At 44.6% G+C, this 14,526-nt stretch overlaps 1 protein-coding gene across 4 annotated transcripts in view; it reads left to right on the forward strand.

The window, feature by feature from the left end:
• PDZD2 (PDZ domain containing 2) overlaps nt 1–14,526 on the forward strand; it is a 201,973-nt gene that overhangs the window by 57,304 nt on the left and 130,143 nt on the right. For all 4 annotated transcript variants that reach the window (XM_059837120.1, XM_059837117.1, XM_059837119.1 and 1 more), the window contains one exon: nt 6,263–7,085. In XM_059837120.1, coding sequence (XP_059693103.1) covers nt 6,607–7,085 — 479 coding nt within the window. In that variant the 5' untranslated portion in view covers nt 6,263–6,606. The remainder of the gene's footprint in view (nt 1–6,262; nt 7,086–14,526) is intronic.

The following is a 14,526-nucleotide window of genomic DNA, read 5'->3' on the forward strand; positions in this document are numbered from 1 at the left end:
AGAATATTAATGTTTTTTGCTGGTAGTGGATTATTTCTCTGGTGCTGAAATGCCCAGATGACTTTAGGAAAACAAGTGCAATGCCTTCATCTATATATATAAAAAGATTTACGGTATATGTCAAACATAACCTTTAAAGCAATTATAAAGTCATCTCACTCAGGGGATAAAAACATATTTTTTGAATAACTGCATGTATGTTTTTCTGGAAGTTTAGGCCAGGCTGGAAATGCCAAAGGGGTTATCCTGGAGGATTGAGTCTTGGCCATTTGCACAAATCACGTTTTAAAAATCAGTAATGGGACATTTTAATGACCCTCTACATTTCTGTTTCCCCCTATGAAACAGTGATTTTTGGAGCTTTTTACATCATTCCTTTGAGGACAACATAGGAAGAAAAAGCTCAATTTGTCAGAAGAGAAAAAAGCTTATTGTTTATGTACTGAATATCCACATATGCTTTTTGACAGTTCCAGTCTCAACTTATTTAAACAAAATATTCTTATTTTTCCATAAGCAGTCATTTAAGACAGCTTTTGTGCTGCCTTAAGAAAGCCTCAAAGAAGGAGCCTCTCCTCACCTACATAACGTATGTTTAACTTGGTATTTTGAACTAAAAGGCTGAGATGAAGGAAGAAAATGGATTACTTCCTGAGGCATAACTAAAAACTTTCACTGAGGAATGGAGAAGGAGATAGCCAGTTTATTTATGTGGGTGGTATTTCAGCCTTTGAGAGCACATCTTATGTGGACGTGCTGGGTGGAACAAGGGCAGGTAAAAGCTGATTTTTCTGGCTGTGAATACTCCAGGGATGAAGGTGAGAAGAGCTGATAAACACTAAGAAGAGCAGAGAGCTGTAGAAGCTGCATGTCTGTGGGTATAAACTGATTATGAATACATTTAAGCCAGAATACAGACCATTTCCAACTATGCAAAGTGTTGGGGCAGCTTTCCAGCAAAATATCAGAGATGTAAGTGTTCTTTACTTCTATTTGAAATTCAATGAGTTTTATTGATTAGAGAGTGAAAAAGTTGCTATGATACCTGGGGTCTGGATTTGATGATGCCCAGGAGGATCTTTGTGGCTGGTAGCACAAGGAAGGGTACCAGGCAGCTCTGCTCACCAGATGCTGGTGGCACACCTCTGGGAAGAGGTGTGCACCCAGGCTGCAGCCATTCAAAGTGGCTGGTTGTTTTGTGGTTGGATGGAAAGGAGTAGGACTTGGCTGTTGGCACTGCTGAGAGGGGACCATGCTTCTATCAAGGTTTTTGCAGCATCTTTTTGATCCTCTGAGGGCATCTGGCTCAAAAGCTTCTCTTCTTGCAAAGAAGAGCACTTGTCTTGTGCTGTGGGTTGGCTCTGGGTTCAGTCCATGGGCTGCCACAGCAATGGAGTATAAGCCTGAGCCCTAAAACCAGTACTTAGCATGGTGATAGTCTTTTTAAGATTAAAGCCCATGAAAGGCTGATCCCCTTTGTGGGTCCTCCTCAAACTGAGTGGTCATGCTGTCTCTGCACCATGATCCTTCTATTGGAACAGCATTAATACTGTTTCCATATCGCACTCAATATATTAATTGACATTTCCCTCCCCAGTACTTTCCCAGTTGAGACGTTCTGTGCTTGCAAACAGCCTATCTGCAAAATCTTAGTTCACTTTATCCTTGAAACTGCTAATGAAAAATCTCAACAGACCACATTACTGAGATGTAGGTAAGATGGGAGATTTAATTACCAGAGAGTGTTAATCAGTAGCCTCAGAGGGATTCAGAGCAACCAGGACAAAATCTCTTTGGTGGAATGTTGTCCCCAGGAACAGGGACTCCTTCTCACAAGACAGGGGACTTTGGGCCCAGGGGGTTGCCCGTTCCTAGTTCTGGCTTGTTTTAATCCAGACAAGTCTAGGCAATTCCAGTGTGGGCATAAAATTAGAGTCTTTTGTGTATAGGTCTGTACTCGATGCAAGGCAGGTGGGGTGGTCTGGCAGATCTGTCACCTACAGCAAGTAAACAAGATGGTAGTGACTCCATTAAATTTTCTCACGTGGGTCTTGAGTCTATTTTGTGGAAGTCAAGAGTAAAAATAAATTTCTTCTTAGCATTGAGATTTCCATTTTTATCAGGCAGGTCTATTTTTTCACTTGATGAACATCTTACCGCCTTTCTATTTTTTGCATTCATTGGCATTGGACCCCTGAGCCGCTCTTCTCACCAGCACAGAGGCGTTCCTCTCAGTGCTGTGCTGTCTGTTACATCTGGAAGGAGTATTTCCTATTTATGCTTGTCTGGAGTAATTTTTCCAAAGCCAGAAGGTTTTGTTTGAGAATATCAAATCCCTTGAAAGTACTGTATAATTATCTACATGATTAATTTAAGTGTCTGCCATGGCTCTGCAGTGAGCTCAGGGGAGTAGACAGGCAACCCGCAGTGTATCGATGCCCACAGCTTTTCCTGTGGGGAGAAGGAATGGGATTTTGAAGGCTGCCTGCCTCCGGCAGCGTGGAGGGGGCCGTCCTCCTCTATCTCTGGAGGGATGTGTGTGCATGGAGGGGGAGAGCCCTCCAGCAATGCTGCTAAATGAATGATGGATGAGTTTTGCGTGGAATGCAGATGCCTTTGAATGCTCCAGACGGCTAACTGCAGGATTGAAGCTGAAGTCAACATCAGTGCCCTTTGCCAATGCAAAGGAGATTTGGAGACTTGAGCTACAACTCTGAGCTGCCTTCAAGGAGCCCCAAGATCTCCAGGGACCCTGGCAGTGCTTTTGATCTGGGGATAGTTGGCAAAAGACAGTCCCCATAACATGTCTACCCAATGTCAAAACTGATAAACAGCTGATAACAAAACTTCTTAAATTATTAGGCAAAAGGGGCCTCAAAGAATGATCTGGTCCAATCTTCTTTAGAGCTTGAATGGTTTTGAACCCTGTATGGTCAGTGAGAGACATACCAAAGTTTGCTGTTAAAGCAAAGGATGTCATTGTCACAAGGGTGTCATTATTATAGCTCACAGGACGATATCCATTAAATGACCTCTTAATGTACTCTCACTAGGAGAGAAAATTATGTTGAAGGAAGTAAAAGTAAGAGGGATTGAAATGGAGAGATCTAATGTATCCCACAGCCCAAGAGATATTGGCTTCAATCATTGTTCATGGCAGATCTCTAACCTTCTGCAGAGACCATGAGTGTTAGAGACTCCAGCACCTGAGATGGTGCTCCCCAGGGTCTTGATATTCTTCATTCTTCTGAGTGTTACCTAACCACTACCCTAAATCTACCTGGACGTGATTCACATACATTACTCCATCACTGACAAAAGGAACAAACTGCTTTTCTCCTCATGGTCACTGTGGGGCATTGTAAAATATATGAGGATCTTTAACTTGTGCTCTCATACCCTACCTGCAATATCTTTTCTTTTTAGCAGGTCCTAATTTTTTTAGTATTTCCTAGTAATTCACACTTTCAAGACTGGCAAGTCATGTCAGAACTCTGTTCCTACAGGGCAGTTTTGCTGCTGAGACATTCCCAGCCCTGTGTGAAGCTACAGAAATACTACATATGCCTGGTTACTTTGTCCCCACTGACACATTCTGACAGTGATCCTTTTTTTCCTCCAACAGCAGGAGATTGACAGGAATGATTCCCTATAAACCCTGGAAAATGTTCAAAGACAAGCTGTGTGGGGCTCTGGTGTGGTGGAAGTGTTCCTACCCATAGCAGGGGGGCTTGGGACCACATTCCTTCCTAACCCAATCCATTCTGTGATTCTGTGGAAATGCTGCATCTCTTGCCAAAGATTTGCCACATAGCCAATCCTTTCTAAGTGAGATATTCCTTTTGTAGTACTCTGCATTTGTCCTTGATGAACTTTACCCTAATTTTTAGAGTATGTTTTTCTGATTTTTGCCAAGATATTTTAGATGATAATCCTGTTCTCCAGTGTGTCTGCAGACACACCCAGCTTTATGTAATCTGCAGATTTAATATGTGTACTCACTTTCATTGTCCAGGTCACTAATGATTGTGCTGAGCAGAACTAGACTATATAGATCCAGCAGAGCTCCACTTTCAGCTCCTTCTGTTTCACAGAATGTCATTAATAACTACTCCCTGGGTATGGATTTATAGTAGCCTCATTTAATCATATTTCCCTAGTATATTTATGAGAAAGTTGTTTGAGACAGTGACAAAAGCTATGATAAAGCCCAGATAAATGATATTCAACAACTTCTCCATTATGAAAAGAAATTAATTTGATTTCACATGATTTTATTCTTGCCTCTCCTGTGTCTGCTTCTGCTTGTATTTTTGTTCTCTTCCATGTACATACAAACTATTTCTCTGTTAGATTTTGAGTTTTTAGAATGATTGATGCTAGATTGACTCATGTCACATTTTTCTGCTGCTTCTCTTTCTAGCCTTGAAGACAGCCACTGCATTTGCTGTTGTCCTTAATTCTGGCCCCTTACCTATTTGACTACTCACAAGTGACCAACTATCTGAGACGGTTTTAGCTGGTTTTGTAGGAAATTTAAATGGTGACTTTTCCCACTCTGCTGGACTGGAAATACCTGAATTGAACTAATGTCTTACTCTGTTACAGGCAGAGAAGAGGATAGTACGCCTCTGTACTGATATTGTGTCACACTATATACTAATCCCCTGTGCATAGTTGGTAATTTTAACAAGGACTAAAAGAAAACTCAAACCAGTGTTGCCTCTTTTGGTGTCATTTTTCAATAACTTTCTCTCTGAGCAACATTTTTAAGGATTGCCTTCTTGGTATTAATATGCATATAAAGGGTAACTTTTTTTTATCTTCTGCAAGTTTCATTTCATTTTTATACCTGATGTTTCTATTATTTTTGCCTATGTTTTCACACTATTTTTTTAACTTGTGCTCAGTAACCTTTTAGTGTTCTTTCTTCTTGTCTTTGAGGAAAATAAAAAGCTCATGATGCTGCCAAGTCTTCTGATCCTTCTTCATTGAGATGCTATTGTGCTTGTGCCTTTTAAGCACAAAATATTGTTTCTTCGAGAAACTACAGCTCACCTTGATTTTTTTTCCTTTCAACTCTTCTCCCTGAATTCTCTCCTAGAAGGTCTTTTTTAAAATGTACTGAAACCAGGAATTTCTGTTTTGCTGTTCCAAATGCCTTGATTTTACAGGCATTCTTACATGAGTTTCTTTCTACCTTCTTACCCCCAACACATCTCTCTTTGGAGGCACTTCCCTGCTGATTCCTTGACCCCATCCATTATGTGAGAATGTTGTTCTGAAGGCACCATTCTTTAGTTTTCCTGGTGCACAACTCACTGAGCAGCATCCACTGCTAGAAAATAAAGCCCTGAAAGAATCTGGTCAACCAGACTTCACTCATGTCAGAGTTTTTTTTCTTGCTTCATAGATCCTAATGATCCTGGCAAAAAAGCCTGTCTCGCCCTGTTGCCTGCTAACCCCTGGCTCCCACTGACTCCTGGCTATCTGTGTGCCTCCCTCACCAAACTGCAGGAAACGGGGGAATTCACCTGCCCTACTCTTTTCCCAGGAAACTTCATAGTCACTTCTCTTAGACGCCTCACCCACAAGGTGGCTGTGAGCCACTGCTGCCACGAAGGGGGGGGTCCATTGGCGTCCTCACCGTTCGTGTTTGCTGCTGCCCATCCCTCGTGCAGCTTGGTGAGGAGCTAAGTCCGGGAAGAGACCGGTTTAAGTCTTTCCCAGCCCAAAATCACTGGCATGGACGGCAGGGCTGTCAGCTTCAGCCGCTGGTGAGGCCGGTGCCCCTCCGGCGGCCCTGGGCAGGAGTGTCTCCCGCACTCGGGTCAGAGCCCCGGAGCTGCGACTCCCATCCCTCGTGCAGCTTGGTGAGGAGCTAAGTCCGGGAAGAGACCGGTTTAAGTCTTTCCCAGCCCAAAATCACTGGCATGGACGGCAGGGCTGTCAGCTTCAGCCGCTGGTGAGGCCGGTGCCCCTCCGGCGGCCCTGGGCAGGAGTGTCTCCCGCACTCGGGTCAGAGCCCCGGAGCTGCGACTGGAGCATCCCCTGGCTCTGCAACCCGCTTTTCACCGCCAAGGTCAGGAGCTAATGGTGACCTTTTATTCCCTTGCTGAGGAGAGCAGCTGGTGCCCTCAAGTGGTAAATCGCAGGAGGAGAGCGGCCAGGCCGTGCGAGCCGGCCTTGGGCCTCAGGGCCGGGGCTGAGGGGCGCCTGCAGCGTCTCGGGCACTTCTAACCACGCTGTTTTATCCTTGCAGGACGAGACGCCGCGGTGATCGTGGTGGGAAGGACGCTTTGGTCCCGACGGAGCGGGGACACCGGCGGCAGGCAGACCCGGACAGCCACAGACGTCACAAAATTGACCCACAAGCCTGTTCATAGGGCCGGGGTAGCGCCTGGACACCGAACATCCTTCTTTGTTCTGTGTTCTTGGTCAGCTGGAACCCCCCAGAAATCTCCGTGAGACTAGATGGAGCTTGCTTTGGACCTGCAGCCCCACTCCGGCATGTCCCCAGGGGCTGCGGGGGGCCGCGGCAGACGACAAGAGAGCCGAGTGGGGCCGGGGCTGAGGCCCTGAGGGGATGCCCAGGGAGGGACAGCGATGCCCATCACACAGGACAACGCGGGGGTCTTCCTCCCCCTCCTGTGCCAGTGGCTGCAGAACAGCCGGCGGGAGGGGGCCGAGGGAGCCGAGCAGCAGCTCTGCCGCTCGGCCGTCCAGAAGCTGAGCGAGTACATCCAGCTCAACTTCTCCGTGGACGAGAGCAACCTGCAGCCAGGGAGCTGTGGGACTTTGGATACGGAGATCTGCACCATGTACCTGGCCCAAGAGATGCGGAAAAATGAAGTCCTGGGCTTGAGCTTTGGGAATATCCCTGCTCTGGGAGACTATGGGGAGAAGCGTCGGGGAGGAAAGAAGAGGAAGGCGCATAAGGGGCCTGTGCTCGACGTCGGGTGCATCTGGGTGACTGACTTGAAGAAGAACAGCCCGGCCGGGAAGTGCGGGAGAGTGCGCCTGAAAGATGAGATCCTTTCTCTGAACGGGCAGCTGATGGTCGGTGTGGATGTCACCGGGGCAAGGTAAGGGTGGCAGAGCCGCCAGCAGCAGCTGCCTCTGGTGCCACATGGTGCAGGGCACATTCGATACTGATGAAAGCACAGGAGAAGAGGTTTTGGCCTTTGCTTTCCAGCCCCTGAGAGAGCCCTGGGTTGGTTCTTAAGGTCTCGTAGAAAATAAATAACAAAAGCAAATTGATAATTATCCTACGTGTGCTACTCACACTTCTGCTGGAAACTTTTCAGGGGTCACTGGGTCAAAAAATTATACGTCATAATCACCACAGGGGCTGCACTAAAGCAGGAGCCTTCCTGAGTTTGTATAAAACTGTTTTCTTAAGCAAAAGTGAACACAGATGCAGCAGCACTGGAAGATATTTTTACAGGTGCTCATATTTTTTGTTGAATTATTTCAGTTGAAGGAAGCATTTTTGGCAGCTAAATGTTGTCTGAGACTTTCTCAAAGCAAGACATTTTTGTGTTTTCCAGTTTGGAACAACTTCGTTTTAATAAATTCCTTTTGATTCTAATGCATTTGCTCTCTTCTGATGTCTCCTGACCCAGAAAACTTGAAATCTTTAAGAGTTCAAATCAAAAATTAGGATTCTTGCAATGATTCAGATTATTCTTGTGGTGTTGTTTTTTTAATTCATATATTCCATGCTGTAAAATCAGTTATTGTCCCAGTTTTGCTCTTTGTGCTCTTTTCTCACATTACCCTTTGCAAAGGCAAAGCCCATTCTCTGCTGTAGATGAGGATGCAAACGTTCATTCATACCTGAGGTTACAATGTACCTGAGGGCATGAAATCCTTCCCCTCTTGCCAAAAGGGAATTTATTTTGGGGGTGGACACTTTTGGAAACGAATTCCTAGTGAAGTGACCCCAACAGGCAGGATCACTTCACTTGAATGTGAAGTTTGGGCTGGAGTTTGGGCTGACCATCACTCCCAGCTCTGACACGTGGCAGAATAAAAGCAGTGACTCCTCAATCTGTGGGTGCTGGGCAGGTCAACTTTCTATGGTTTTACAGGTACAAAGACAGCCCTCTGTAATTCCTAGCTTGTGATTCAAAAAGTGTGTACATATTATTACTGTGGCAGTATCAATCAGTGGCATGTCCAAATTTGAGAGTGTTTATAGTTTGCTGTCTCCCCTTTGTCAGATGTCACTGTTTCTAAATACAAGGGAATTGCTTGCAGTGGGCAGCAATAATGTTATCTTATTAATAATGCAAAATTAGAGAAAATAGCCAATGAAGTTAAAAATATTTGTATATCTGTCCTTTTTGGCCTGTCTCTGAAGGCTTAATTTAAGGCTTGTTACTTTTGGAAAGCTCTCTTACTAAACCAGCAAGCTGTGACTGCAGCTAATGGGAACCAAGTGCTCCATTTTCCTTACTTTTTTTGGCCATTACAAAGGCAGAGTTTTGGTAGCATGGAGCCAGTGTTGTTCTTAAAATCCTGTTTTAGAATATTCAACATCCAATTTAGGCCGAAATTTAGGACATTTCCTGTTTTATTTTCAGCATCCAAAGCATCCTTGCCTAACTTGCTGTTGACTGCTATTTGACAAGGGTGATGTTGATGGATGACAGTTTGGGACCTTGAGGATGCTCCCAGTTTGGAGAGCTGGCTTTTTCCTATCAGGGAGCTGACTGGCAGCTCCAACCTCATGTTCCCACATTGTGCATCTGGAGTGCTTGAGGATGCTTTGAGAGTCTTATAGTAGCTTACTCCACTGGGGTGCTCAGAAGGGACATAATTCTGTCTAACTTTATAATAGTGTGAAAGGCAATGTCAACTTGCCTTCTGGAAAGACTGCTTCCAAGAAGAAGCTTTCCTAGAGAATTCCATATTGCTGCTATGGTGGAAGTAGCAGAGCCCTTTTCCCCTTGGTTTTTCAAGGTATTGTTGGGGCAGGACAGCACACTAAATAGTAGTTCTGACTCAGATTCTGACTGCCTAATTATTCCCTGGCTGAGTGAGAAACACTTCCAGGTTGATACAAGGGGCTGTGGATGCTCTGATTTGTGGTGTGATTTACTTAGTGGAGACTGCACATGGTCAGTGAAAGTAAAATTCTGCCTGAGCTCCTGCAGCACCAGGTTGGACTGGGCAAACAAAATCACTGCTGGTGTGTTTATTCCACACCTGCCAAGTGTTCCAGGGCAGCCCCATCTTGCCTGATGAAGGAGTTTTTCACACTGATACTATGGGGAATCTTCTGATTTATTCCCTTAACAGTGGAGGATTTGGCATGGGGGTCTCACAGCTCTGCCATTTCCCACCTCTGCTGCAGGTTTTCAGAAGTGTTCTGACATACCCTGGGCTTCATGTAACCTCAGGTGTAGCTCCAGCCTGTCATCCAAACCCTCCCCATTCCAAGGGGCTAAACTAATGCACCAGAAAACAGGAGAGAAGAGGTGAGGGCACGCAGTCCCTCGTTGCAGTCTGAATTGCTGCTAGTAAAGTCCAGGGTAAAGAAGCAAGAAAGGCTTTTGCATAATATCCACAGATGTTTAATTCAGCTGCATGGTGAGATGTTCTCTTCTCAGCCCCACACTCCCCCTCAAGGTCTCACTCTCTTCCCCCAAGGGGCCTCCCAGCTGACCTTGGTCTCCGGGCTGTATCAAGGTGAGGCCCAATCAGGGAAAAGGGAGGGAGAGCCTTAGGAACACCCATGTTGAGGCATAGGAAGAGGGGAAGGAGCCAATGGCGTGTAACTTTGGCTAAGCCCCTCCAGGGCCTCCACAGTTCCTTCTGGTGGCTCTCTTATGGATATGGTCAGCCTCTAGGGGATGCAGGGGCAGATGACTGGAGCTGGAACAGATTTGGCAGCCCTGGACAGACAGAGTAGTAATGGGGTCAGATGCAGTAAGAGCAGTACAACACTTCCTGGAGGAGCCAGCTGTGAGGACCACTCATCTGTCTCTCCTTGCTAGGAAAGCTGAATATCACTTCTTTAAAGAAAAGTTGTTTATTTAAATTCCACCTGATTTCCATGTAAACAGCAGAGACGGGTTGATTATTGCTGAACTTGTTTCTTTTATTTTTTTTTCCTTTCTTTTCATTTTGAGGAACATTATGCAGTAATAAAATCATCAAAGCTCTTTGCTTAACAGGGTATTATTACATTAGAGAGGAATAATGTAGGTGGTGTCATTTTTGGTGATGTTAGTGATTGAGGGAAAATTATTGCTCTCTTTAGAGTTAGCAAATTGTGTGTCTATCAAATACAATTGCAGAGAAATGAGCTGTATTAGAATACTGAACAAAGGTTAGTCACAACTCTGCCTATTTATTTATCTTCTGTCTATACAACTGTATCTCCAAAATATGTGGGTTATGTTCCCCCAGACATCAACTTCCTATGTATTTTGGATTTACTCTACTCATTTTGGGCTATTACTCACTTACTGAAGGGAGGCTGTTAGTATTCCTACAGATGACAGATGAATCCTTCATTTCTTGAACATAACTGAATGGGGCTTCATTGAGCAAGTCCTTGGAGCACTGCAAAAAAATTTATTTTTTCATGAATATAATTCAGTTTGAAATATTTGATTATGAATTTCATCAAGCATAGCTGCAGTGCCTGGACACAGCTACTACATATATTTAATATTTAAAATCAGTGTTAAGTAGATTTGCAAATTCATGCTTGTAAAAAGCAGAGTAAGATACATTACCAGTGTTGACAGTGTGGTAGAAACATGAGTTATTATTATAATTTGTCACTGAGAGAACCCAACCACTCCTTCAAGATATCATCTTTCTCATTGCCAAAAATTACCAAACATTGCCATATGTGGGAATACAGTCAGAGAAGTGGTTGGCTTCTTTTTAACCCACAAACTGGAGTTACTTCCAAAAAAATGAAGAGAAAAATATTTTGACCGCCATACCTTTGCACAGTTCTTTCTTAGTCTCTCCTCTTCAGTCAGTGTCCAGGGGGGAGTTGCTAAGACTCCTCCTCAGAATAGATAAGGCATGCCAAATTTCAGGGGATTCAGTTTATTTTCAGAGATGCTGAGAAAGACCTTCAGGATTCAGGTCTGCAATGGGGAGGGAGCTTGAAGTGCCACTACTGAAATCTCTTACTTTACCTGAAGCTGAGGGTTTTCAGTAGAGCCAAGGTCTTTCCTGAATGCTTGCTGCTGCTGCACATCTTATGTTCACGCCTCCAGGACAGCTGGAACTTGAAGGTAAAGTCCTGCTTCTCCTCACACGTCAATACCATTAGTATGTGTGTGAAATACGGACATTCTAAGCACAGTCCTGCCTCTCTGTAAGCGCTAGCAGCTGATTACAAAGGACAATTCAAAATGTCCGAAAAAATTACAGGTCTCAAAATGTGCATAGCACTTTGTGTTGCCTGCTGTGGCAGTCATTAACAGTCCTGGGCTCTGCTGGGTGAAATCTTGATGTTCTTTGTCAAAATAAGGGTTCTTGCTGGTGCTGGAAACAAATCATGCAGTTCTTGGATGATTAGAGACACATTCTGCCCTGAACAGGGGTCTTCATGAAGGCATCTTCTTTCTTCCTGTGCTGTGAGCCCTGCAGATAAGGGGCAGACCTGTACCTGCAGAGCAGTGCATGTGCTGTGGGGCTAGGAGCAGTGAAGTATTTGCTGTGTCTGAGAAAAAATCTGAGTGTGATTTGAAAACTCTTTTGTCTGAAGACAAACACTTTCAAGGTACTTTTTTATTGAGATCCCCTTTCCTCAGAAGTTTGAATGGGATTAGTTTTTAAACATAAACTGCTTTGCTTCTGCAACAGAAATATTTTCTTGCTGGGAGAAACATCCTTCCCATCCAGATATGGTCACTCTTTGATATTCAAGTGCTCCAGTTTTGAATTTCCATGGGGCACTGCTTCCTGCCATGCTGTGTCGAGGCACTGTCACTCTCTCAGGAGGCTGGCTGTTCTTGCCATGACTACTCTGTCCCTGTCCTGGCAGCTGCAGTTGTCTCTGGAGCATCTGCAAGATTTTGTTGCACTCTGTTACTTGTCAGTGTGTTCAGAAGGCATCCGTGTGCTCCTACTGATGTGTGGGGATGGGATACTGTGGGAGCTCCCTCAGCACATCAGCTGCAGCCCTCAGGACATGATTTGGGTAACAAGTCCATTCCTTAGTTGGGCTGGCTGTTGGGGTGTATGAATGCCTGTGTTATGGTGGTAGGAGGTAGTTCAGGTCTCTCTGCGTATGATGGGATTGTGTTTCATTGGAGCTTTTGAGGATTTATCTTCCTGGCAGTGCAATCTCCTTTATACATCCTTTTTATTACAGAGAAATCACCCCAAGAAAACCATCGCTGGTCATCAGAAAGCTTTGTCTAACAGCACTTCCACCTCCCAGGCACATCAGGTTGCATGGATCGATTGCTCTGCTTTACTGTGTTTCCTCACCTCCTTCCTAAAGCAAAGGTGCTGCCAACACAAAGTGCTGCTCAGTATAAGCAGCTGCTTTTCCTCATGTTAGCAGGGCCTTCTCTTGGTTATGTCCACAAGAAAATATTTTTGTTTTAATAGGAAAAATAATGGAAATTTATCCTGTCCCTTTGCCCTTGGCCAAGGGGCAAACATTTCTGTGTGAGCTCCTTGTTAAAATATTAACAGCACTGACTACACAGTGAAAAATAAATACAGTGGTCCTGGAGACTGCAGCCTTCAAATGCAGTCTCAGGGAATAGAGTTCTCATAACTGACCTAAAAAATACCCCCAACCTGTCGTGGAATTGAATTAGTTTCCTTTTTTATATCATATTACTGATCTTCATGCTGTTAAATGATGGATCAGGGCACGGAGGTTGAAAGCTGGGGCTTGTTATCATGGGCAAGGATGAGAAGCCTGTGCTGATGTGCCCTCCAAGCTTCCTGGCACATGAGTCCTGAGGATGGAAAATAAGCAGCATATAGGGATTTTGGCTGAGTATTTTCTCATCCTGTTGGGCTGCTGTTGGCTGGGATACAGTAAATGTGTGCTGAACCTATGCAAAATGAGAGAAAGCCTATGGGTGTCTAACATTTGCAAGGCACAGCCTAAGTCTCACTGTGCTCCTGAAGTCTGGAGCATGCAGTCCTCTCTGAAGCATGGCTGCTGTATTTTACACTGACAGTGGATATAAATCCCCTACTTGATAGTGGAAATAAATTCCTCCCTCTTTCCTCCCTTAAAATATAGCAGGACTAAGAAACTAAGAAAGAGATGTTTTTCTTCCCTTCTTTTATGTTTCCTGGAAGGTATGAGCAGACTTCGCCACACGTGTTGAGAAATAAATTGCTCTGAAGAAATGAGCTTTATTCCAAATCCTCTCTTAAGAGCCAAAGTCTTAAATAGAAGGTCACTAATCCCTAGACTCAGCAGAGATCATTTAGCTGGTTTGTCTTCTTTGCTTTATTAATCTGAGTTTGTGTTCACTCGGTTTCCCCTCCTCACCCTCCAGTTCCTGCCGTCCCTCTCATTGTCCCCATGCCAAGCTTCTGTGGAGGCACAACTCATTCCCTTGTGGAAGTGGCCATTAGCAACATCCTATTACCACAACTGCCTCCTTAACAGACTTTCTGAACCCGTCATCTGCCTCAAATTTGCATCTTATTTATCTTCTTGCTCAGACAAGTTTTATCTAAACCCCATTAAAAATGACAGAAAGTCTTCCACTGATTTAAATAGCTCACATCCTCTGTGTTTGCATGTTTGTCCAGAAATTTAGGGATCGATATGCCCGTCACTGCCTTCTACATAGTGTCAGCACTGAACAACACACCTGGCCTCTCTCTAGAAATCGTGATTCCCTGGGAACACACATGTGTATCTAGACAACATCCTCAGGTTATCTGCCAAAATTGCTCCCAGCCCTGCCTCTGCATGCTTGCTTTTCAGAAGCATTGCATCAGGCTTGAAAAGACTTGGACAGTGGTTGGTGGTATTGCCTTAGGAGGTGTAAAAACTTCAGAGGTTATAGAGACGGTTTTTTCTGTGCTTTGTTTTTGTTTTAATGAGCTGTGGAAATTCTGATTAGAAATCTGTGCCTTGCTGCCCAGTATATGGCTGTGCCTCTCCATTTAATTTGGTGTTCTGACCATGCTGTAATTACAAGAGAACAAGCCCAGTGTTTGGGAGGGAGCTTTGCCCTCCCTGCTTTTCTGTCCCTGCTCATCCTCTGTGTGAACAGGCTGTTTTGGTGAGTCAGCCTTGTGCCTTGTCACTTACCTTGATACCAAAGTGCCAGCAGAATTCCTTTTACATCCTGAGTGGGATTTTCAGCCTGACACACAGCCAGTATCTCATGCTCTCAGGTCATCTGGAAGTACAGTCAGGGTGCAGCAGAATGTAGCTAATTGGCAAACTGCTGGAATGTGCAAAATAAGAGTCGCTTTTTTCCACTGCTCAGCCAAGTAACAGGTGAGGCCTTCAGCCACAGCATCAGTTATTTTCACAGCCTCTCCAGCAGTGTGTTTGCT

This window comes from Haemorhous mexicanus, chromosome Z, assembly GCF_027477595.1.
Source record: "Haemorhous mexicanus isolate bHaeMex1 chromosome Z, bHaeMex1.pri, whole genome shotgun sequence".
Classification (NCBI taxonomy): Eukaryota; Metazoa; Chordata; class Aves; order Passeriformes; family Fringillidae; genus Haemorhous; species Haemorhous mexicanus.